This window comes from Sciurus carolinensis, chromosome 14 (genome assembly GCF_902686445.1).
Source record: "Sciurus carolinensis chromosome 14, mSciCar1.2, whole genome shotgun sequence".
Taxonomy (NCBI): domain Eukaryota; kingdom Metazoa; phylum Chordata; class Mammalia; order Rodentia; family Sciuridae; genus Sciurus; species Sciurus carolinensis.
Window position 1 is genome coordinate 82010926 of NC_062226.1, and position 24059 is coordinate 82034984.

The 24059-nt window shown below is 40.8% G+C and overlaps 1 protein-coding gene across 9 annotated transcripts in view; it reads right to left on the reverse strand.

Annotated features, from left to right (window-relative positions):
- Positions 1-10300: 10300 nt before the first annotated feature.
- Positions 10301-24059, reverse strand: part of Tle1 (TLE family member 1, transcriptional corepressor) — a 94549-nt gene continuing 80790 nt past the window's right edge. For all 9 annotated transcript variants that reach the window (XM_047524109.1, XM_047524105.1, XM_047524103.1 and 6 more), the window contains 6 exons: positions 19377-19626; positions 17384-17631; positions 13908-14055; positions 12216-12366; positions 11075-11151; positions 10301-10932 (listed from right to left, as the gene is read on the reverse strand). In XM_047524109.1, the coding sequence (XP_047380065.1) occupies positions 10825-10932; positions 11075-11151; positions 12216-12366; positions 13908-14055; positions 17384-17631; positions 19377-19626 (982 nt within the window). In that variant the 3' untranslated portion in view covers positions 10301-10824. The remainder of the gene's footprint in view (positions 10933-11074; positions 11152-12215; positions 12367-13907; positions 14056-17383; positions 17632-19376; positions 19627-24059) is intronic.

A 24059-nucleotide genomic window follows, 5' to 3' on the forward strand; every position in this document is an offset into this window, starting at 1 on the left:
CCTCCTGCCTCAGCCTCTGAAACCACTTGGATTACAGGTGTGCCCAGCTTTTTTTTTTTTTTTTTAAACAATCTAAGTCTAATGTTAATAGAGCAGCTCAGAGTAGATTACATGTTGCATTGTATCTTTATTTTAACCAAAGACGAGAGGAAAGGCTAAAAGTCATAACATGAGTGATGTAGCATTTCTGCATGGCAATGATGAGAGCTGAAATCCCGGTAGCACTCTGATTCTTTTGTACTGTCCAGTCCCCAGCACTGCATAAAAAGGATTTCTAATTATTATATCCCGAGAGCCCATGTCATCTAGAAGTCAAAATATCTAAAATAGAAATAAATTAGACAATGTGAACAAATTTTTAGGCACCAATGCAGAGATTAAAAAACACCACCGCTGCCAGTATTTATATTCTATATACTAAAAGTACAGGAAGTCCACATCTTCCAAATCTGAAAATATCTGATATAAGTTACAGCACAGAGTAGAAGATTACCAGGTTGCCATTAGGTCAGAAATGAGAAACACCAATATGGTAGAAAAAGTGTTTTACACATTGGTAAAGTGGATACCATGGAAAGCACCTGGGCCATATTCCAGAATGATTGTTTGATAAAACATTATAAAACATTAAAAGAACAAACATCTTGATTAAGTGTATTCTATTTTATTCACTCTTAAAATAAGAGAGTCTTTCCAGCCCGACGATATGTCATGGGATTGTACAAATTGGCATTTGCAGTTATCAAAAGGACATCCATTGCCTAGAAAGACACACGAGTTTACTGTCAGTTGCTGGCTGTCAGCGGCCTTTCTCATCCTGTTTCTATGGAAATTGACATTAGATAGGTGGAGGAAGGGGAGTTAGGTGTTTTTTTATTACATTATTTCAAATAAAATGCTATGGTCCTTTTCTTTCTTTGTACCCATCTGAAACTGGTTTCCGTGGCAACAGAATCAGGGATGCCACCTCCTGGGAGCCGAGAGTGAGAAGTCTTACTTTGCTGGACCAGAAGACCAGTTACCAGCTGGCTAACTATTAGTTACAATTCCTTGCATCAACCAAAGGGTGTTAAGAAGAAAAAGAATTGGAAGTGGCCTGAAACTTCCTAAAGAACTTTTAAAAAATACAAGATTTTTCTTTATTCCAAAAATCTAGTCATTCAAGTAAAACCAATATAGAGACAGGAGGCCTGCCATCACACAGTTGACCACCAAATTCCCCAGGGCCACACAGTTCCTCTCTCAGGCTTAGTCCACCTGCTCGTGCGCATTCTTGTTTACTTTTTGCAATACTGGAGATTGAACCCAGGGCCTTGTGCATGCTAGACAGGCACACTACAACCAAGCCTCATTTCTAGCCTCTGCTTAGTACTTTCTTATACAACATGCTCACTTTTCTTAGAAGGGAAAGAGAGGGAAATTTTAGACAAGGATTCATTAGGTCATTTTTTCCTATGGATCAATGTTTTTTCATACTGAGTGCTTGACTTTCCAAGGGACTGTAACTGTTTTTAAAAGGATTGTCACTGCACAGGGTATGTCAAATGGAGAATGTGGTGGCACTAAAATGGCTGTCTGCTTAAAAAAAATAATAATATTCAAGAAACCATAGGAGAAAGGAGTAGCCATTAAGCTAACCTATTAAGAATGGTTGCACTTTACATTCCAAATGTGAAGCTATGAATCGAGGCTATTACAATTGCAGAGTGCTATGCAGAGGATTCAGTAGAATGGCCATGTAAATTGAAAAGCAAACTAATGTCTCTTCAAGCTCTGGAAACCACAGAAGGAATTTGCTCCCAAGTAGAAAACTCTAGGCAATCAACCAATGAATCACTCACCCAAAGAATAAGAGCTTTCTTTGTCTTTCTCATCAACTGTCTTTTTATGCATAGTAGGATATGGGTCACTTCGTGCAATATCAGAACTAGGATGAGGCTTTGGCAGAGAGCCCACTTGGGTGCTGATGGTTTGTTTTATGAAGTTTACCCCCTTTCTTTAATTTTGTCATATAAAGCATTCTTTGTGAAAGGTTATAAGTAAAATGCTTGATAGAAAAATAAAAACTCTTGATCAAGATTCTTGTATTGGATGGAGTTAACAGATCCTACATGCAAATAAGTGAGCCAACTATACAAATGAAAAATACATTCATATTCATACCCTGTGGTCTGGCAATCCCGTTCTTGAGATTATTCCAATAGTTCAAAAATGAAGAAAAAAATTCTATATGTGAAGATGTTTAATACAGCATTAAATATAAAATGTGGCTAAAAACAATCATGAAATATTGCAGAAGTAGTCTAAAAATGATGCTAAGTCATTTGAACTGAAGACTGTAGAAATGTGGGGAAAATAAGGACTTTTGATAGCTAATGACAAAATCAAAACATGAAATGGAACATGTATTGTACTTATGTACATAAGCTTGTGAAAATAAACTTAAAGGAAATATTCTAAAAATAGAATCATTAGAACAAAGGTTGGTATTTTATTTAATGTTTTGTCATCTCTATACCAGTTATTTCTCTAACTAGGCACACTGCAAGGAAAACAGTTTAAAAAATAGCATAACCCTGTTCACAGCAAAGGTAATTACCATTTACATTAAAAAATTGCTGAAGTTCTTTTTTATTTTTTAATTTGTTCTAATTAGTTATACATGACAGTAGAATGCATTTTGACACATTGTACACAAATGGAGCACAACTTCTCCTTCCTAGGATACTAATGTCTGTTTCATTTCACCACAGTCCTTCCCATCCCCACTGCTCCATCCTCCCCCACTCCCCTCTGCAATCCCAAGTTCCTTCACTCTTCCTTATCTCCCCTCCCACCACCACTATGGATCAGCATCCGCTTATCAGAGGAAACATTCAGTCTTTGGTTTTTTGGGATTGACTTATTTCACTTAGCATGATATTCTCTAGTTCCATCCATTTACCTGCAAATGCCATAATTTCATTCTTCTTTAAGGTTGAGTAATATTCTACTGTGTACATGTACCACATTTTCTTTATCCATTCATCCGTTGAGCTGCTACAAACATTGATGTGGCTGCGTCACTATAGTATGCTGATTTTCAGTTCTTTGGGTATAAACTGAGGAGTGGGGATAGCTGGGTCAAATGGTGGTTCCATTCCAAGTTTTCTGAGGAATCTCCATACTGCTTTCCATAGTGGTTGCACCAATTTGCAGTCCCACCAGCAAAAATTGCTAAAATTCTGACAACTAATGAAGCAGGTGGAAATTGTACAAGAGCTCACTCCTTTTGACTGAAATGAATAGTAAAGAGTTTAAAATTTGCCACCGAGACTCTGACACACATTTTCACACACACACACACATTCAGATACTGAAACACACATTTTCACACACACACATTCAAATACTGAAACACACCTTTTCTTCTGATGAAGAATGATCATTGCTCTAGGAAACCAAGGGTACTCTCCTAAATCAACCCATTAAGTAAACCATTTACTGACATCATGAGCATCTTTTTTTCAGAGCTGAAGGAAGCTATGCCCAGAGAAGACAAACACCAGTTGTCATTGAGTCATGTCAGAACTGAAAAGTGTGCACGCCACAAAGCTCTGCATGTTTCTTTAGAAACATGGATTTGGTTATTTCTAGGAAAAAACACCAAGTTCTCAGGGTCCTAGATATTGTAGTGGGACCTGACTTCACTACAACCACCAAGGATGCCCTTGACAGACTAAACAAGTCACGTGATCTGCAAGGTTTTGTTAGCGTATACCTTGAGATGGCTTCCCGACTGCCTAAGGCAGCAATCACAAGTTATGACCAGTTGGTAGGTCCAGTAATCAGCCTAACTGGACCCTAAGTGGCAACTTCTCAAAGAAACACACATTAAATTCACATAGTATTTTGTTTAATCCCTTCAACAACCTTGTGAGGTAGGCAATTTTATTCCAATTTTGTAGTTGCAGATTCTGGGATGGGATACTAAGTTGCCTAAGGCTATAGAGAAATGATAAATATGTATCACACCTGGGAATTATAGCTGGGTTAGACTTGATTCCAAACAGAGCTCTTCCTAACACACCAATCCCCACTAGGTTGTTTCTAGTTGTTGTTCTCATTGAAAAATTACTTATGGGGCTACAGAAGAACTTTTAATTTTATACAGAGGTAGTTTATAGATCCCTACTCTTGGTATCAAGGTTTACAATCACTGTAGTTGCTAAATGCTATAATTTGGATCTGGAACATCCCTTCAAAGGCCCAGGTGTTAAAGGTTTAGTTCCCAGCTGTGCATTACTAGGAGATGATGGAAAACGTTGAGTGGGGCTTAGTGGAAGTCTTCAGGTCTTTGGGGGTGTGTCTTTGAAGGAATAATGAAACCCAGTCCCTCCAAATCTTGTTTTGTTCTGGTCATGGGGTGAATATGATTGACTTCACCATGTGCTCCTCCCATGGGGGGGGCACCCCAACTAAAAGCAATAGGTTTGCCCATTCTTGAACTGGAACCTCCAAAACTGTGAGTCAAAATAAACCTTTCTTCTTAAGTTGATTATCCCAGGTATTTTGTTATAGTAATGGGAAGCTGACTATGTATATAAAATATATAATACACTAAATTATCCCTTTGAGGCAAGAAAAGGATAATGATGGAAAATAATTATCACACTCTTGAAATCTACAGGTTCTTAATACTGAAAATAGAACACAAGTTTATACAACAAAAGCATATTGAGAAAATTAAGACATTCACTTTGTGTCTAAAAGAAGATATTAGGAATATAAAAAAGTCTACGAAAGCTTTCCTAGGAATTGTGAGAACAAATATCTTTTGTTCTTAAGGATGGGGCTAGGCCAGTGAATGAGCTAACTTCTTCAGGGTTATTTAAAAGAATGAATCTATGCTAAAATAAAACTAAATTGGAAAATGAGATTTCATTTATTGCCTATCTTAAGCAAAAAAAAAAAAAAAAAAAAAAAAAGTAGAGTAAGAACATAAATGAATTGACCTGGGACAAGCTGGCATTCCCATGCTTTGCTGGGGGGCAGTATTATGAAGCCCTATATTTCTGGAAAGCAAATTGGTAGTGTGTTATATCAAAGGTCTGAAATATTTTATCTTTTATTGCAGCAATTCCACTTCTTGGGAGTAATCCTAAGGATAGGAATAGAAATAAGGAGAGAAAAAGACACATGAACATTTTCTTTATAAGGACTATAATATCTCAATGTTCAAAACGGTCTATATATCTATCTAATCTAACAAATGAAAAATAAGCAAGTTATTATATACCCAATTTGCAAATTGAGAATAATTAAGAAAAATAAAGTGAGAAGATGATAAAAACATGATTTCCAACTTTTAACTCTGCAGTGTTTGGAGTCTGGGCTGCGGATGTGGCACAGTGGTAGAGTGTTTGCCTAGTCCATGTGAGGCCCTGTGTTCCATTCCCAGCACTACCAAAAGTAAAAAATCAAAATAAAAGACTGGAGTCTGATCATCTGGGCTAAAATCTGACTCTACCAATAATTGACTGTGACCTTAAGCTAGTTAGTATTGCTTTGTGTGTCTCAGTTTCCTTATCTGCTAGATGATCTGAACCCAGCAACTACCTTCATTAGGATTTTGTGAAAATTCAGTCGAGAGAACACAAAAATGCTTACCAATCCTTTGATATGTAGTAAAACACTCACCATATGTTAGCAATGGTAAGAACTGTTAGAGCTGACATGGCTGGCATAAAAAAACAATAGTTTCTGGATGGAACCGTGTTTTTACTTTCTTCTTTGCCTCATGTTGTATTTTTCAAATTGAAAAATCAGGTGAATAACATGTTTGTGATTTTTTAAAATTGTCGATCAAAACGTTTTTCTTATTACATAGGCACACCTAGTATTTAAAAGCAATTAAATGTGAAAAAATATGGAAGTATTTGGCACCTTGCCTGGCTGACACACAAGTTATCCCAGACACTTGCTGGGATGGCATTATTGGGTGCTCTAGCTGGAGGCCAGTCAAGTCCAATTGGTAATTCATACCAAGGCTGCTGAGCTCCCTGCCTATTCCTTCTGTTGGTTTCTCAAGGCAGTGCCTCATGAACACCCCTTCCTTTACTAACAATATACTCTTCCCTCTTTCTCCCACTGGAAAATTCCACATTAGTCACCTGCCCAGAGGCAAACTTGTAGAAACTGCATCCTCAATAAATTTAATATGGTCATTTGAAGATTGAAAACACTAAAAAGCTTTGGTGTTTTACACATAGTAAGTGTTCTAATTTTCAGAGAATAACTTCTAACTATGCATCACCACCCCAATAAAACACTGCGTACATTTTTGAGGCCTCCACCATATTTGAAGACTCATATTCCTTTCAGTTATGTCTAAGCAGAGAAGCAACTTTTTAATAATAATTCAGTTTCAGCTTAGACCTATCATAAATGTTCTGCAAAGTTTTCAGAAGAGACTTTCAGAACAGGTTTCAGAAGAGTAAACCTTATATTTCAATTCTTGGCCAGGCCTAAAGCATGGGAGGGCTCCACATCTCAGAATATAAATACACACTCTCTTTATTATTATTATTAAATTGACAAGATATATTGTATATATTCAGTAGTTCTCTAAGTGTAGTCTCCAGACCAGCTACCTCAGGACCACCTGAGAATTTGCTTCGGCAATCCCCTCACCTACAGAATCTGAGAAATCTAATTTTGAAAGTAGTCCTGACCAGACTAAAGGTAGACAACTTCTCTAGAAATGTGAACCGATTAAGAACAAAACATTTAGCTGTTCATTATACTAGGGTAAAAACATGCAGGAAAAAGGTTTTGGATATCTGGATAAAGTTCCTTAGGGAAAAAAAAGACCCTCATACAGGTTTCATCTTGCTCTTCCCTAATGAACTGGACAATTTCATTAGACACTGAGAAGTCACCAACCTATGGGCCCATAGTACAGTGGAAGATGTGTGTTTTTTCGGTTGTATATTTTGGGGGTTGGGGGGATGATGGGGCAGGGGAACTGGCGATTGAACCCAGGGTACACTCTATCATTAAGTTACATCCACGGCCCTTTTTGAGACAGGGTCTCACAAAGTTGCTGAGGTTGGCCTTGAACTTGTGATTATCCTGCCTTAGCCTCCCAAGTTGCTGAGATTACAGGACTGTACCAACCATCCATGGCAGAGCAGAAGGACCACTTGGTTTCCTTCTCATCGTGATAGAGGCAGCAGTCTCTTGGTGGAATTAAACAATGTACTTAAGTTAAGGCTCCACTGCTTCTTGAGGGTCTGTTGGAAAGCTCTGGGAAAGTTATACCTATAGAAATGAAACTTCAATTGTTCATATACCTGTTTGAATGGCCTTTGGCTTTGAAACCAACTGCTACTTACCAGTCTTGCCATCTTAAAAGCGTTAACCATCAAAAATCCCATCTTTCAGCCACCAGATATCTATTTTATCACTTCACACAGGACCTTAGTGCTAATTATCATGCTGATAAAATATTTTGTTCTCTGAAGTATTAGAAATAACTAGCTATAAAAAAAATGTTACAAAGCCAATCTTACTGGTAGAAACCAGCACACAAGGTATAAAATTGGTAGTAGTTAAAAAAAAAAAAAAAGATATGATTTGTTGATAAAAATGAGGAAAAATACTTATATAAATCAACCAGTGAAAGCAAACTCTACCTACAATATTACAGAGTGGTATGCAAAAAAAATTGTACCTATTATAAACATTTAAATTAAAAAAAGAGGAATTTTGGAGAGCTAGGGGAAAAGGAAACACACACAACCCACTCTTAAGATGTAAAAGAACACAGATCCCATAGTAAAATCAGAACTTAATTCCATGTCCTTTGAGGCCATGGGGACATAGCTTCCCTGAGCTTTGGTTAGTTTTTAAGGATAATGATAACCATTTTCTGAGATTTTTATATGTAAAACTGCCTAGCAGCATAGCCCCTGGCACACAAAAGTGATCAGTGTCCCACTGACTCAGAATTGCTAAACCCTACTTTGTAATCCATGTTTAAGGTCAGGGGTATTGGAACATCTGGTACATAGGTTCGTAACAATCACATGATCCCAAACTCCCAGGGGACAGGAGTGGTAACTGCTCAGACCACAACTGAGGAGGAAATCCTTCCACTTGTGCCCTCCATTGTGAGACAGCCGCCACTCACAATTCTGCTCACATGCCCACTCCTGACCCCCAACACTGACCCTGAAAGGCAGGCACAGGATTTTTTTTTATCATTCTCACAGTCTAAGTAAGAATCAAGTGCCTGGCCCACTTTCCAAGATTCTAAACTACAAGAACAGTGGGTTTTCCATGCGGTAGAACACCTTATACAAGACTCCTGCCATCAAGTCAGTCTCCCATTCAAAGTCAAATGGAAGTGGTTTCATCAGAGATTCAAGACAATCTACAAAGCCAGGCCCAGTGGCACACGCCTGTAATTACAGCAACACAGGAGGCTGAGACAGGAGGATCCAAGTTTAGGTCAGCGTGAGCAACTCAGTGAGACCTTGTCTCAAAATAAATAAAAAGGGGCTGGGATGCAGCTCATGAACCCCTGGGTTCAATCCCCAATACCAAAAAAAAAAAAAAAAAGGAAAAGAAAAGAAAATTAAAGAAAAAGTTATATGAATTAATGAATTAAGACCCTCAGAAAAAATCCCGTTAGAAAAAGAATATCTGAGGCTGGAAAACTGTATATAAAGCATGAAGGGAGATAAAGCACACCCCGTACCCCTCAAAAAAAAACAAGACAATTTCTTTACCCAGAAACCTTTCCAATGTGCCTCCCCTTTCTCCATGGGCTTGTGGTTACACAGCAAGGAACTAACACTTCCCAGTCTACCTTTCGGCAACCTGCCCTGGGACTTCATCTCTGCCAGTGGAATGGCAAATGCAAGCAATGAAATAAATCCTTTCCCTAGGTGTCCGCTCCATCTCCACCGCTGTGAGTACACAGCCACATTGTCACCTGGGGTCCCTGGGTCTCAGATGGGAGAGAAACAAACCCTGTGGCCTTTAGTCATTCAGTTTGTTGGGCCTCTGTACAGCAACTGAAACTTAACTTACAATTAGAGAAAACCAGAAAGTCAGGTGCAAGAGAGAATAGAAAAGGCAAATGCTACATTAATAAGCCATTCAAATCTGGAGTATAAAACCCTACTTCATTATACAAGGAAGGGGCGAGAGAGAAATCAGCTTTAGTAATTAGGGGTTTGCCATTCACTTAATGAGAAGTAAAAATATTTAACACATTCTGAACATAAATATTTCTTTTGGCAAAAAGCAAACAAAGTAACATTTTTAAATATATAAAAACAAGGTCTTGATGACAAATGAGAAATATTAAGACAAACTGCCAACAACTTGCTGCATCAGAAGAAAATAAGAACATTAAAAATTCCTTAGGTGCTATTTTTAAATAGCTAAGAAAATTGGCTTAAAATTATTAGCCATTCTTTTCTCAAATGCAATAGTAAATAGTAGGCACATGAAGAATGAGTCATGTAGCATTTTCAGGGGGAAACATATTTGGCAACTTATTAAAAGTCTAGGGTCACAGATTTCATCTAATCAAATTAGTAAAAGCTTGTCCACAGAGATAAAGAACAAAGATTAATGACAGATCGCAATGGCTGGAAATGCAGGGATACCTTAATAAGAAAGTGGGACTGAGCGCTAGGTATGACTGGATTGAATAAATTATATAACAGATTAAATAAGTATTAATGAAGTTGAAGCGGGCCAGTTTTCCACCTTCCTTTTATGGGGTAATCAACTCCAGAGCTCTCTGAGCAGCATAAATTATAAAACCCAAGTCACCTACATTTCTTGAAATGCGAAGCTTATGAAGAGAGAAAATATAGACTTGAGAAGACAGAGCTTTCCAGAAGAGATATTCTGTCTTCCAATGAATCACCAGGAAAAAAAGTAGACCTTAATTTGTGACCTTGAATCACAAGAGTCTCATAAGAAAGAATGAGTCTTGAAAAAGTAATTGTAGCTTCCTAAATTAAGCTGCCATTAATATACCTTCATTTACTCACAATTCTTAGTCTTGAGTTTCTGGTAAGTCAGAAACATGATTCTTAGTCTTGAGTTTCCGGTTAAGTCAGAAACATTTGGTGGGTTCAGTTTTCACACAGCAGGAGTCCACAACCAAATACATGAAGTAAGAAGCACGTTTTCAAACTTCCTCTACAAATGTATAGACTCTTTTTATCAAACCCACATGGATGATCCCAAAGCTTTGATAACAACAGTAAAGAAGGAGCAGGAGAACCACTTATTGGTACTAAAGCCTTTACTGTAATAAACCAAATATATTTACAATTTATACAAATGTTTAACCTTCAACAAAAATACAAAAAAACATTTCACAAGATGCAAAACCAGGAAACAAGTTCATTGGAGACACCACTGCTCTACAAAGGACGGAACACAAGGTGAAGTGCAAGGACAGAAAGGAAATCTCACACTCAGGCCAGGTGTAGGTGACAGATCCTCCAGCAGGAAGAGAATAGGCTGCAGCTCAGGTCAGCAGATTCCGTTCCTCAGTCCTACACCCCTTGGCCCCTCTGTCCAGGTGGTCTTGGTGCTCCATTTGGTCTAGGTAGGCGACCTTCTGTTGATGGGGTTTTTGCCTCCTCTTTGTAGACAAAGTAGTTCTGTGTCAAGGTTTGGAAACAGATCTGTGTGTGTGTGTGTGTGTGTGTGTGTGTGTGTGTGTTTTCTTTTAAAGTTACAATTTTTCTATTTCTACAAATTCAAAACATTTTGGCCCAATTCAACTATAAACCGTTAAATCACGTATTTTCAGTAGATGACTTCATAGACTGTGGCCTTCTTGTCCCCTGAGCCAGTGACTATGTACTTATCATCCACAGAGATGTCACAGCTAAGCACTGACGAGGACTCTTTGGACTGAAAGAGAAAACAATGGGCAAGTGTTTAATGTGGAACCTGGATACACAGGGCCCTGCTCCCCTCGGAGGCACCTTTACTTCTGGTTTCACAGGTGACACTGAGGTTGAATTGCCATTTGAGGTAAGGAGCTTTTACTTACCTGGAATATACTGGCTCCATAGGGGGTCCGCCAAGCATTGAGGAGGTTGTCTTTTCCAGTACTCACAAACCACTTACCTAGAATTAACAAAAAAATAGGTGGTTTTAGCAAAATTAAAATTCCTACTAGTGTTAGCACCTTGAACTTAATCAAGAGCACTGCTAATGAATGAATAATCATACTCAAAGAATTGGTCTACGACCTGAGTAGAGCTTTTAAATCTGTACTCCCCAGTGAATTATCTGTATGATCCCAGTAGAAGAGGTAACAACCTCATTAGCCACTGGACTGGACTTGTAGGATCATGTCCAACACACAGTATCCCCTCTAATATTGAACCAATGAAGTTGTTCCACTTTGGTCAGTCTCCTAACGACTAAATGGGATTACAAAAAATTAAATGTTAAATTTATGTAGGGCACAGTGGAAGGCTAAGGCAAGAGCATTGCAAATTCAAGATCAGCTTCAACAACTCAGCAAGGCCCTAAGCCTTGAGACTCTGTCTCAAAATAAAAAATAAAACTGGTCTGGGGACATAGCTCAGCAGTAAAGACCCTGGGTTATTCCCAGTATTGTTCTACACCCTGCCCCAAATGTTGAACTTATGTAAAATGCCAGTCATGTAATACAGCATGTAGAATGTGCTCAATAAGTGTTAGCTAGCTAATCCATCTATCCTTCTACCCATCCAACCAGTGCAAAAGTACAGTCTCCACATGAACTTTTCCCCTCACTGTAGTATGGAAGAATGTAGGTGTAGCTAAGTATCTCCTGTTCTGACCCTTGGTTCCTCATCTTAGCCATACCACAATGCTTTTCACAGTTCATGCCCAATTCTTCTGAAGATTCCTGCCCACCCTTCTCCAGAGTGGTAACAACTGCCCCACACCCCCACTCAAAACATGTATGCGTCCAAACCTTGTATTAGGCAATTTCATCTCCTGCTGACTTTTCTCAAATTAGCAAAACAGACCGAAACAGACATAACCATGCTCTGAGGGACATATTAAAACAATAGAATTATTGCATCCAGCTGCTTGGAGAACATTTTTTCCAGATATCATCTCTAACCAGATTTTTTCAGAAAGTATTTTCCATCTAGGCCATCAATGACCTCCAGTTTCCCTTCGGTGGAACTCACCACAATAAGCAAATTTGAGGGACAGCACACAGCTTTCATGGAGATGCAGCTGGTACTTGTCAGGCTTGTTCACATGCAGCACTTCCACGTTGCTGCTCTCCATACCCACAGCCAGCCACTCCCCAGTTGGGCAGTATCCCAGGGAGAAGATCTGTAAGAAGCAGAACGGGGTCACTGATTATTTTGCTCAATAAACTTAGGAAGTGAAAAGGCAACCAGAAAGGCAGGTTGGGGGTGGGCAGGAGTGAAGGGAAGAGGGGATCAGCCAAATCCAGACTGTGGGAAAGCGGACAAGGACAAGAGACCCAGCCCACGCGAACCAAGTGGCAAAAACCTTCATGGAACAGCTGGAAAATTTTGAACACTTCCCTCATATGTGATGAAATTAAGGAATTATTCTTAATGATAATGGCATCTATTTGTGTGTTTTAAAGCCATCCCTATCTTTTAGAGTCACTGACTGAAATATTTAGGGATAAAATGATGTTTGGAATTTACTTTAAAGTAATCCAGTGCTTGCAGGTAGGGATGAAAGTGACAAGATGGGCCATGAACTGATGCCAAGGCTGAGAGAAGAGCATATATGTACAGTACTCTTAATTTTCAGAAACGTTTGAACATTTTCTGTATTCATATAAATCTGAGAATATCCATAAGTTAAAAAAATAAAGAGAAGGCCAAAAATAATATTCTACTTATTAGGATATCAGGAAAGGGTAGCAGAGGGAAGACTATGAAAAAAAGCAACAAAATGTTAATGAGGAACATAAAAATGTGTTAATATATGGCGGTTTTCTGTTTTGTCCTATTTTTCTGAGCTGCATTATTTTAATGCTAAAAAAAGGCATGAAAATACAAAGTAATGATCAAAAGAACAAATTCTACCACCAGAAAGCACTTAAAATGGCAGAGCACACTCTTACCCCAAAAAAGCCAGACCTTCAATAGCAGACTACTTTCCACAATCCAGAGTTGCCATTTTCATATTATTTCAAAACTCTATAAATCTAGCTGGTCATGAGCTCATTTTTCATAGGATCAGTAATAAGATGGGCATCTGCTGACATAATACTGTGTTTTTTTTTTTTAAAGGTACTGGGATTTGAACCAATGGGCGCTTAACCACTCAGCTACATCTCCAGGCTTTTTTATTTGGGGACAAGTTTTCACTAAGTTGCCAGCTGGCCTTGAACTTGAGATTCTCCTTCCTCAGGCTCCTGAATCACTGGAATTGCAGGCATGTGCCACAGTGCCTGGCCTGCTATGCTTTTTTAAGTTCCTTGATGCAGGTCAAATGAATGAACTTCCAGAGCTGTTGTGACTTTCCCTACCCTGCATATTCTTCAAGCTCTATTTCAATAAGAATCAAACAATCACCTCTTACTTTGCATTAGATGGTAAGAATAGGTACAACACACCAGCAGAGCTGGATATAGTCTTCACTGTATGAATTCCTTAAACAAACACATCTGGAAATAGAGCAGCTAACAAGTTTTAACCCACAGGGTTTTAGAAGCCACTTGAGGAGTTTCGGGCAGGTGGGGGTGAGAGGGGTTGTTTGTTTATTTGAATCAGTTCTCCAGATTTAGCCCCTATCTGTTTGTCCTTCTGCCATCATCCTGGGGTGGGAAGGATGTTGCACACAGGCCACCTCAGAGATTCATTCCAGGGCAATCGAAAGCCAGTCGTCACCTGTGAGGTGAAGTCATGCTGCTGCAGCTGCCGCCCCTCGCGCAGGTCCCAGGACCTGACTGTGTTGTCCAAACCGCCTGTCCAGAGCTTGGTGCCATCATTAGAAATGTCAATACAGCTGGCTCCGTCTGTGTGGCCCTGGAATTGCCTGATAAAACAAACCAGATTGAATAATGATTTCCTGCCAGAGCTCAAGGTAAACACTGTTGTGTTGTTAGTTTTGGACTCTCTGTGTGTCATCTCGTCAGTGTCTGCTGATGTATAAGATCAAACTAACCTTCCCCCGAGGAGGAAAGGAAACAGCACCTGCAGATTTTATTTTCTTTTTTCACAATCCAAGGGCTAAACAAATGCAATGCCATTGGAGGTTGCTCCCCAGAAGTCAAACATGCTACTATGGCTTCTTTGATAAATTTGTCTAGAAGGGAAAACTCCTCCCAGCTTGGAAAGTGTTTTAAGTGTTAAAAGAAAACAAAGGACAACACATAAAATTTCAAGTGTATGCCTTAAGGAAAGATTAAGGTACTGTACTTCAATAGTGAAACTTGAATCCAGGAGGAGCAAGTGACTACATTGTAAGCACTGGGACAGAAGTATTCTCATTCCATGAACAGATCAACATGGCAATGCCCTTCCTGCCAGCAAAGCATGAGCTCACCTGTTTGTTCAACCTTGCTTTCTGAATTAGAAAGAGCCCTGTGTTAGGAAATCTGGACTCCCAGAGACAAAGGGTCATGCTGGCGTCCTGACCTCAGAAGCACTGGGCAGAGACAAAAGTAATTACTGAGGAAGGCTGGGGGACACGTTGGCAAGACCCTGTCTCCAAGCTGAGCACACAGTTTTTCATTATAGAAGAATCTGATATAGTATCTAGAAAGCACTACCAAAAAAAACAACTGGAACAGGGATCTGCTGAGCACCAGTGCCGCGCAAGGCACCAGGTGGGACCTGCTGTGGGGAGGTCACCGAGGCTGGTGGTCCATGGTGGTGACGGCCAGGAATTTGGTTCTGTATGCTGAGAGGGAGTTGGCAGGAGTGGCCAGGATAGACGATAGAGGTCAGGACCCACCTTCAGCACCAGGCAAGACCTGGCGAAGAAGTGCTTGCGAATTCTGACACTGAGAAGGTTTCCATGCCTTTTCTTTCTCTAGGCGCCCAAACCTCACTATGTCCACAGAGCTCCAAACATTTTTTGTTTTGTTTTGTTTTTGGTACAGGGGATTGAATCTAGGAGCCTTCCAAAACTGATCTCCATCCCCAACCCTTTTTATTTTGAGACCAGGCCTCACTATATAGCTGTGTCTGACCTTGAACTTGCAATCCTCTTCCCTCAGCTCCCAAACTGCTGGGATTACAGGCGTGTGCTATTGCACCCAGTCAGAGCTCCAAATTTTTAAGTTGAGCTTGGAATTTGAAAATGTGAAAGGGAAGGAAAAATTACCACTGTTGCCCTGAGGCAAGACAAGAACCATTATTTCAAAAATTCTTCCCTCTATAAGCTATTCTGAATATCCACATTTCCGGATCTGTCCCAGGTCCTCTCCTCCCATATGCCCCACCTCTTTCCTCACTATAGCCAGGCACGGGCATCCCACCTAGGCCAGAACTCCTTCAAGAACCCCCTATCAGTCCCCCAGGCCTCAAGAACTCCCTGCCTTGCCTGTGCTTCTTTCCTTCAAATAGTTCTGGCAATTCAGGGAGTCCCTCTTCCCTCCAATCTGACTTCTTTTCACCTCTTCAATTCCGCAAATGTTTAATCCTTCACCCAAGACATCATTCTCTATCGCCTCACAGCCCCCAATGGGTGCTCCTCCAATCCACCACCCTCCAAGAGGGTAGCTCCACATTTTTATTCCCAGGCTATCAGAAGGCAGAACGTGCAGTGCCACAGGAGGCACAGAGTCTCCGTTGCTCTGTCACACAGAGCAGTCACATGCAGTCAGTTCATACTGAGAAAGAGACACGTCAAGTCCAATTCCCTTACATCTAATAGGCACTGACTCCAAGAGAGCCAGCACAGAGGAGGGGTTCTGGGTACAGACAGGAGAACAGGTTGTCTGGGTTCCAATTTTGGTTCTTCCACATCTGACTGTGTGACCTGTGGCAAATAACTTTGTACCTCAGGTTTTCATCTACAAAATGGGGAGAATAGCAGTGCAGATATTATGAAAATTCAATGGGTTAATATTTGAAAAGTGCTTGCAATTTTAATTTTTTTTTTTCTTTTTGTACTGGGGATTGAACTCACAGGTACACAGCCACTGAGCCACATCCCCAGCACTATTTTGTATTTTATTTAGAGACAGGGTCTCACTGAGTTGCTTAGCACCTCGCTTTTGCTGAGGCTGGCTTTGAACTTGCGATCCTCCTGTTTCAGCCTCCTGAGCTGCTGGGATTACAGATGTGTGCCACTGTGCCTGGCTAAATTTGAATTTGGGAAGGAAGGAGAGAAGGAAGAAGTAAAAAAAAAATATTTAAACCAAGTGACTGTAGCTAGGCTAAAAGGGGCTTTTGGCTCCAGCTCCAGAAGTCCATTTTGCTCAGTCTGCACTATGTCACAAGTGTCACTCACATGCAGGGACAGAGCCAGGCCTGGTGACACTGGATTTTTATAAGGAGGTTTGAAGGAAAAGTGACCTGCTGTGAAGGTGTCTATGGGCCATCCCTTCTCTCTGCATCCAGGCACCCAAAAACATTAGAGGGGGCCAGCTTAATGAGCCACAGGTCTCGAACCACAGGCCTCAAACCACAGCATGAACAAGATGGTTTCTGAGCAGAGATGAAATGTGGCACCGAGCCAAGCACACCCTGACTTCTAGCACTGATGTTTTATTAGTGCTTTACTTTCAGACGACTTTCCTATAATGCTTTTGTGTGAGCGCCAGCCGGGGCAGCAGAGCCACAGCAGTTACCAGGGTGAGGAGGGCAGATTCCAGGAAGTAGGCAGAGCCCTGTTCACTCCTAAGTGAAACAAACCCCTAAATGGGTGTCTTATTTACTTATTGAGAAACATGAATATTTTAAAACCATTTTGTGGGCCCAATCCATGGACTCTCCTCTTTTTGCTTTTTAATGTCCTTTTGTTGACTTTTTTTTTTTTTTTTTTTTTTTGGTTATCTTATCAGTTGACTCCTGTTTACACAAAAAAGGTTCTAGCCAAGGCCAAAAACATCTAGAATTGAGAGCGCTTCATACTTCCATGTAATCCATATTATGCTATGCCACCCCTTGGCAAAAGCTAGACTTGGCTTCTGTATGCACACTGAAGAATGGGAACAAGAAAAGGATGAAGTCCTATTAACCTTCTGGCACAGCAGCAGGACCGTACGTTCTCTGGAGCACCTAGCCCCAGGCCTGGCACACAGCAGGCCCTTCACAGATGGACTACAGCCTGGGGGCAGCCACAGAAGCTGAGGTGCACAGGAGCCTTCTCCTGAGGCCATCTACTCTTCCCTAAGGAAACTGCTGGTGCTCACCTCACAAGCGTCTGATTGTGCAGGTCCCACACAGCGATGTTGCCGTCGCTGCAGCATGAGAAGCAGACCTTGGAGTCGGGGCTGATGGCCAGGGCGTAGCAGGCGGGGGCCGAGGATGTCAGCTCTGCCTTGATGCGGGGGGTCGGAGCAGCCAGGTCCCAAATGGAAAGAGTGCTGGCTTCCCCTCCCACAATGAGAGTGCAGCCATCAGGGAGCAATTTACATGAACGGATATAATTATCTCTATTCTGTGAAATAAACATAATTCAATTGCTATGATGCATTACCGAGCAATAACAGTGCTGTGTTCGCTAACTGCTATCTTGGGTTTTAACTTCACAGTGGCATTTCATGGACTCCCATTTCTGTAGTAAATATAGGGGCCCAACTGCCACTGTCTCCTTCAAAACAAATTCACAGGCTTGCTCATGACTCACGTGTGATGGTCAGATCACTGTTCCTGACTCCCTGCTTCACAAAGTCCTGAAAGTAACTGGGTGGTAAGGCAGGTCTACATGCATTGCTCCACCCAGAAACCACTTTCAAAGCCAGTTAATCAATCATTTACCTCTTCCCCTCTGTTATTCACTATTTGGAAACTGTAGACCCACTGTACAGGTTCTGGTTTCCATTACTCTTAACTATGTCTTTATTAGAGGATTTAAAAAATTTAATAGCTGCTTTCTCCAATTGTAATATAGCTGCTATCCTTGTGAGCACCTCAATCCACATGGATGTGCTATCCTCCAACTTGAATCCTAATGAATAGGCTTAAAAGTGGCCTGTCTTTCAAAGATCAGATGAACTTGAAGCACAACTTCAAACGAGAATAGTCCTATTACTAGAGAATATGTCAAAGTACAAGTTTCATTAAAGGAGATCTTTCTCTTAAAAATTGTCTTCCTGGTGCATGCATTACAATTATACATACTAGTGGGAATCAGTATGCATAGATGCACATAACATCATTTGGTCAATTTCAGGGAATTGAATTCATTCCCTGAAATTGACCTACCCTTTCCTACTCCTCTTCTGTCCACAGGAGATATTTTTAAGTAGTTGGATTAAAAAAAAAAAAAACACCATAATAACTACCCCCAAGTCTTTGTATCTCGAAAACAATGCCACTCTGCTTTTTGGAAACACTGGCTCTGGAATGCTTATACTCTTCAGACAGGCAGAATGCGAGCAAATTGAGGGGGTAAACTGCACCGTTTGCAATAGAAAAAGGCAGGTTGACACCATCCCGAGTGGGCAACAAGGGCAGCCCAGATGATAGGGTGCTTAAGGGCAATGGTGTGAGGTCTATAAATCCTGGGGTTACACTTTAGAGACCAGAACATATCCTGGAGTGTCTATGTCCTAGAAAAACGTGAACTGGCATCCTCAGACGCTGACACAGGGTGGGTTATGTGCTCTGTAAAAGCACTGCCTACTGCTCCAGTTTGATTGACACCCTGGTTCCCTGCAGTCATCCCTCCGCCCTTTCCTGAACTTCAGGTTGTGAAACCAAACCAGCTCTCCAGGTCTCCCCTAACAACACAGACCCTGTTCAGAATGGCTTTCATGCCACATTATCCAATGTTTACTATTCAATATTTATCTGAAGGCTGTAGGGAAATTAAAAGTAGAATGGATTGCAAGGATCAGAGTCCAGGCCTCACTGTGCTTTCTTCCACTCACTGGAACCACACCCCCCCCCACCACACACACACACACTTTATAATATACAGCTACACAAGGAGAGCTTTCTGCAAACCACTGTAAAATATTTTAAAAAAGAAATCCATCAACACTGGGCTCTAACCACAGCAACAGCAACAAATGAAACCTTCACTTTTAAGGGAGGGGTGGGGGGCTATGCCGCTAACACAGGAAACAGAAGGGGCTTCCATTTCCTCCTAATGGGAATAAAACCCAGGCCTGGACAGCGATTTCCTTATTGAGTCTCCAGGGAGAGATTACCCTTGCGCACTGGTTCCTGCTCACTCACCAGACAGTCGAGCTGAGAGACAGGACTCTTGTTGCCAGGGTGGCTGATGTCCCAGACCTTGACACAGCCCTTGCCACCTGTATACACGTGCCTAGTGGGGTTGCTGATGGTCACTGCACACACCACCTCCCCATGGTTGAGGGTGTTGATCTGGCGAGCATGTCGGGGGATTCCAGGTCCAATGAGGGCATCAGGAGGAAAGGGCACAGGCTGCATCTGACCATCTGCCGTGACGTGGAAGGAGTAGGCACTTTTGGAGAGAAGAGAGAAAACACACTGAGTGTGAAGGAATCAGTCATGACCCTGGCTCTGCTCTTGAAGGAAGACAACGAAGAGCAAAGCTTCCCTTGGGATGGTTTCCCTTTTGAAATCAATACAAGTTGAAGCGCTTACTGATGGAACACATTTAAAATAAATGATGGTCGGAATCTGGGATGTGCCAAAAGAAACTTCCATTGAACTCTATTAAAATTTTAAGACTAAAAAAACTGTACTCTGCCATTCTATAAAGCATTCTGTCAAATCCCATTATGAAACAATGTGCTTCCAAATTAACATAGAATAGCCCCTACCATGTATCTCATATAATTGTATGATTTCTTATTATAATTTAAAATGATCATTTTCAGAGTTTAAGATGAAGCCCTTAAGAACTCATAACTACACATAGTAAGTAGAGTATTTCAACACTAACGAACAAAAACCAACTTTTAAAACACACTCATTTAAAGCTTGGATTCAAACTCTATTTCTAAATAACCAAGAGAAAAGAGATCCTTTTACATCAAGAGACTTGGTGACAAGAGATTTATTTAAATATTGTTTTAAGGCAGGTCTTGCTACGTTTACCCAGTCTGGTCTCTAAACTGCTGGGCTCAGCTGGGCCCACTGGCACGTGCTGCTGCTCCCAGCAAGACTGATGTTTTGTTTTGAAGACGTGTTTGATAGAGATTTCAGTTTTCCTATTCAACAATCTCCCTTGCCTACCTTCATCACTAACCCGTTTGGCCTCAGGCAACAGAGCTCCCAGCTAAGATTGCTCTTTCCATCTTTGCCCTGGCCAGGTAATGCCCACATCCTGACCAATGAGGTGTAGGCAGAAGCTGCTGGGTGTCACGTCACCTAAGGTTTTCACCTGAAAGACAGGTGAGAGAGGGGCCCATGGGAACTCTGTGCTTTCTCTTCAATTTTGCTGTGAATCTAAAATTACTGCTCTAAAAACCGAAGTTTATCAATTTTTTATAAAAGTAAATAAAAAAGTAAAGAGAGGACAGGCCTGGTCTCTTCTCTTGTTCCTTCCCATTCCCTGAACTATGAGCAAGATGACTGGAGTTCCTGCAGCCCTCTGGGGCCACAAGGTCACTTTGAAGATGGAAATTAACTGCTCAGGGAGGGAGAACAGAAAGATAGGATGCAGAGGCCCTGTTACACCATGGGCCTCTGCCCTGCCCAGGGCTGCCACAGTCAGTGTCTTTTATAGGAAAGAGAAATAACTTCTATATTACTTAAGCTACAAGGGTTTTTTTTTTTCCCCATTATAAACAAATGAACTGAGACCTAGTTGCACATTTCTATTTCCATGCCAAAATCCAATACTTATTTTTAGTTTCAAGGAGTTAAATTATTATTTAAGCTCCAAGAGAAAACATTATGGACATTACCAAACATGCATGAAGACAGGAGAGAGGAGGGTAGAAAGAGAAGTGTTTTCACCCCACATCCCGATGGACAGAATTCTGCATACCCAGGTGAACATCACAACTTTCCCTGTCTTCTCTGAGGTATTACTAGGACAGGTAGAAGTTCAAACCACAAACACAAAATGGAGTATGTACAATTTCCTCCGTCTCACAACCCCACTAGGTAATAAGACTGGCCCCTTTCTGGAACTTGTCATTGACACCTTTACCTATGTAAACACCGTGAGTACTAATGCAGGGCTTAAGTTTTCATTTTAATAGTAACTCAAATTCTGTCTGATAACTTAGCATGTACAAAATTGAAAATTGATACAAGATACCAAGTCTTACTAGCTTGCGCTTAAAACCCACATACTTTTTACTTGGAAATAAAATGCAGGCTATTATAGTCCCTTCATAAAATCAAAATATCAAATACACGGATATTAAAATTCTTCAAAAACACAATCTTTTATATCTGTTATCTCCTGGAAAACCAGTTCCAATAACTATTATTAAATGGCTATTTGGCCCAAATATTGAATGTCGCTCTTAGTTTGAATAAATGAGCACATAATGGGAATCATGCAGAATGTTCTGAGAAATAATTAAGCACATAAAACAATACACCTCAAAGCCCTCACATTACTGAATCACTAAATCTTTTTTTTGGTGGTACTGTGGATTGAACCAAGGGTGTCATGAGTACTACTCAAGTACTTCGCCACTGAGTTACATACCCAGCCCTTTCATTTTGAGACAGGGTCTCACTAGGTTACCTAGGTTGGCCTCAAACACAATACGCAAAGTTCACATGACATTTCAATATATGCATATTACAGCTGGATGAATGGATAGCTATGCCACTTACTATGGGATGTCTGGAACTGTAATCAAATAGTACTTTGTTGCTTTTAAAGGTAAGACCGCCAAACTATAGGGGTTTCAGTCTATTCGTATCCTACAAGAATTCTGGATTCAAAATAACTCTAGAAGAGTGAAGTCCAATTGCAAGTTCTATGGCCAGATATCAGGTGCCACGATCAAGGAGCAAAAGTGACAAACTTTCCAGGTGATGCTGCAGAAATTACAAGTGAGTTTCTATAAAATAAAACTACTGGGTCGCATATGTAGTTAAGGAGGAGAGAGGAGCTTCTTGTGAAAACCCTCTTGCTATGGCATGTTGGAGGAAGGTCCCGCTCTCTACGCACCCTCAATCAAGGTGGGCACCCACAGGTGAGGCCAACTTCCCATCAGACACCCCTCAGTAATCCCAGATTTTCAGAGGAAAAAAATTTATCTTACTTCAACTGGAACCCTGCTTATTATAGAATTGAATGTTCCAGATTAAAATAGATGCACGGAGTACAGACGGGAGATCTGTATGCTGGTCTTTGGAAGACACCCACTTCTCTCCCAGGTGTCCTCTTCTTTAAACTGCACAGGAGGTCTGCGATCATCATACTGAGGCAATTTAAAATTGATTCACAGTGCAGCGAACTGCTGCCAGAAGCTGTGAACATTTGTCTGTCCCCGGGGAAACCCATATGGATGTTAATACATCAGTCACAGGAGGAAGTGGGCAGCACCCGCTGAGCTGGGGAGCCGCATCAAATGAACAAACCAGCACAAGGCAAAGGGCTGATGGTTTTGAGGAGGAATCCAGCGGAAGGAAAAAAAAGAGGGGTGAATCAGATGTAGGCATTCACCCACAAAAATAACAGGAACTTCCTCAAAGACAGACCTTCTTGATGGCACATCATGACAACATTAAAGGGGTCTGAAAAGGAAAACCAACCAAGGAAGGGAATTTATAAAGAGATAGTGGGTAAGTCGTCTCTTCATGCGTGGAGGGTACATTTCCAGATCCCTGGGGGATGCCTGAAACCAGAGAGCACAGAACTCTCTAAATACTTACTGTGCCTTTCTTTTCCCCCTGTACTTACATAATGACAGTAAAGTTAAATATTAAAGAGGCATATTGAGATGAACAAGATTAATAATAGGACGGAAAGATTATAGCAATGCACTCTAAGTTATGAGAATGTGATGATCTCTCCCAAAATATTTTACTTTTTGCCTTTTCACATAAAGGAAGTACTTTACAGCTTCTCTTCAGTATATCTTAATTGCCAGCATTGCTACTCTTTTGCCTTGGGGCCTCTATTTAGTCTAATAAGGACTACCTGAACACAAGCCTTACAGTACCACAAAAACTGATCTGATAGCTAAGGCAACTAGTAGGGGACTAATGGGTAGGCAGCATATACAGTGTGGATACACCATACAAGGGGATGATTCACATTCCAGGCAGGATAGAGCAGTACACTGTGAGATTTCATCATGCTACTCAGAAAATGTATTAATTTAAAACTTGTGAATTACACTGGGTACAGAGGTACACACCTATAATCCCAGCAACTCATGAGGCAGGAGGACTCCGAGTTCAAGCTCAGACTCAGCAACTGAGTAAGATCCTGCTTTAAAATTAAAAATTAAGAAGGACTAGGGATGTGGCCAGTGGTATAGCACCTCTGGAGTCAATCTCCAGGACCACCAAAAAAATATAAAATAAAATAAAATAAAAAGTAAATTGCTTATATCTGGACTTCTGCTTAAAACTTTCAGGCTGCATTTGACCATGGGTAACTGAAACCATGAAACCACAGGTAAGGGTGAACTATAGTATTTATAAATATCCCTCAAACCTGAATTCAGGATGAGGCCAAACACAAAAAACTATACATGGTATGACTGCATCTATACAAGTTCAAACACCAGCAAAATTCATCATGATACTGAAGGTCAGAGTCGGGGTTACTGCTGGTGACAAGAAGGGAAACAGGAAGGTTTCAGAAGCCCTGATCCAGGGCTGGTTACATGGGTGGGAACCCTTGGTGGAAAGCAGCTGAGCTATACATATATGATACACATGTCACATCTCAGTTCTTAAAATTTAGATTCATTCATTTACTTAAGACAAAGAAGAGGAAAGGTCCCTAAC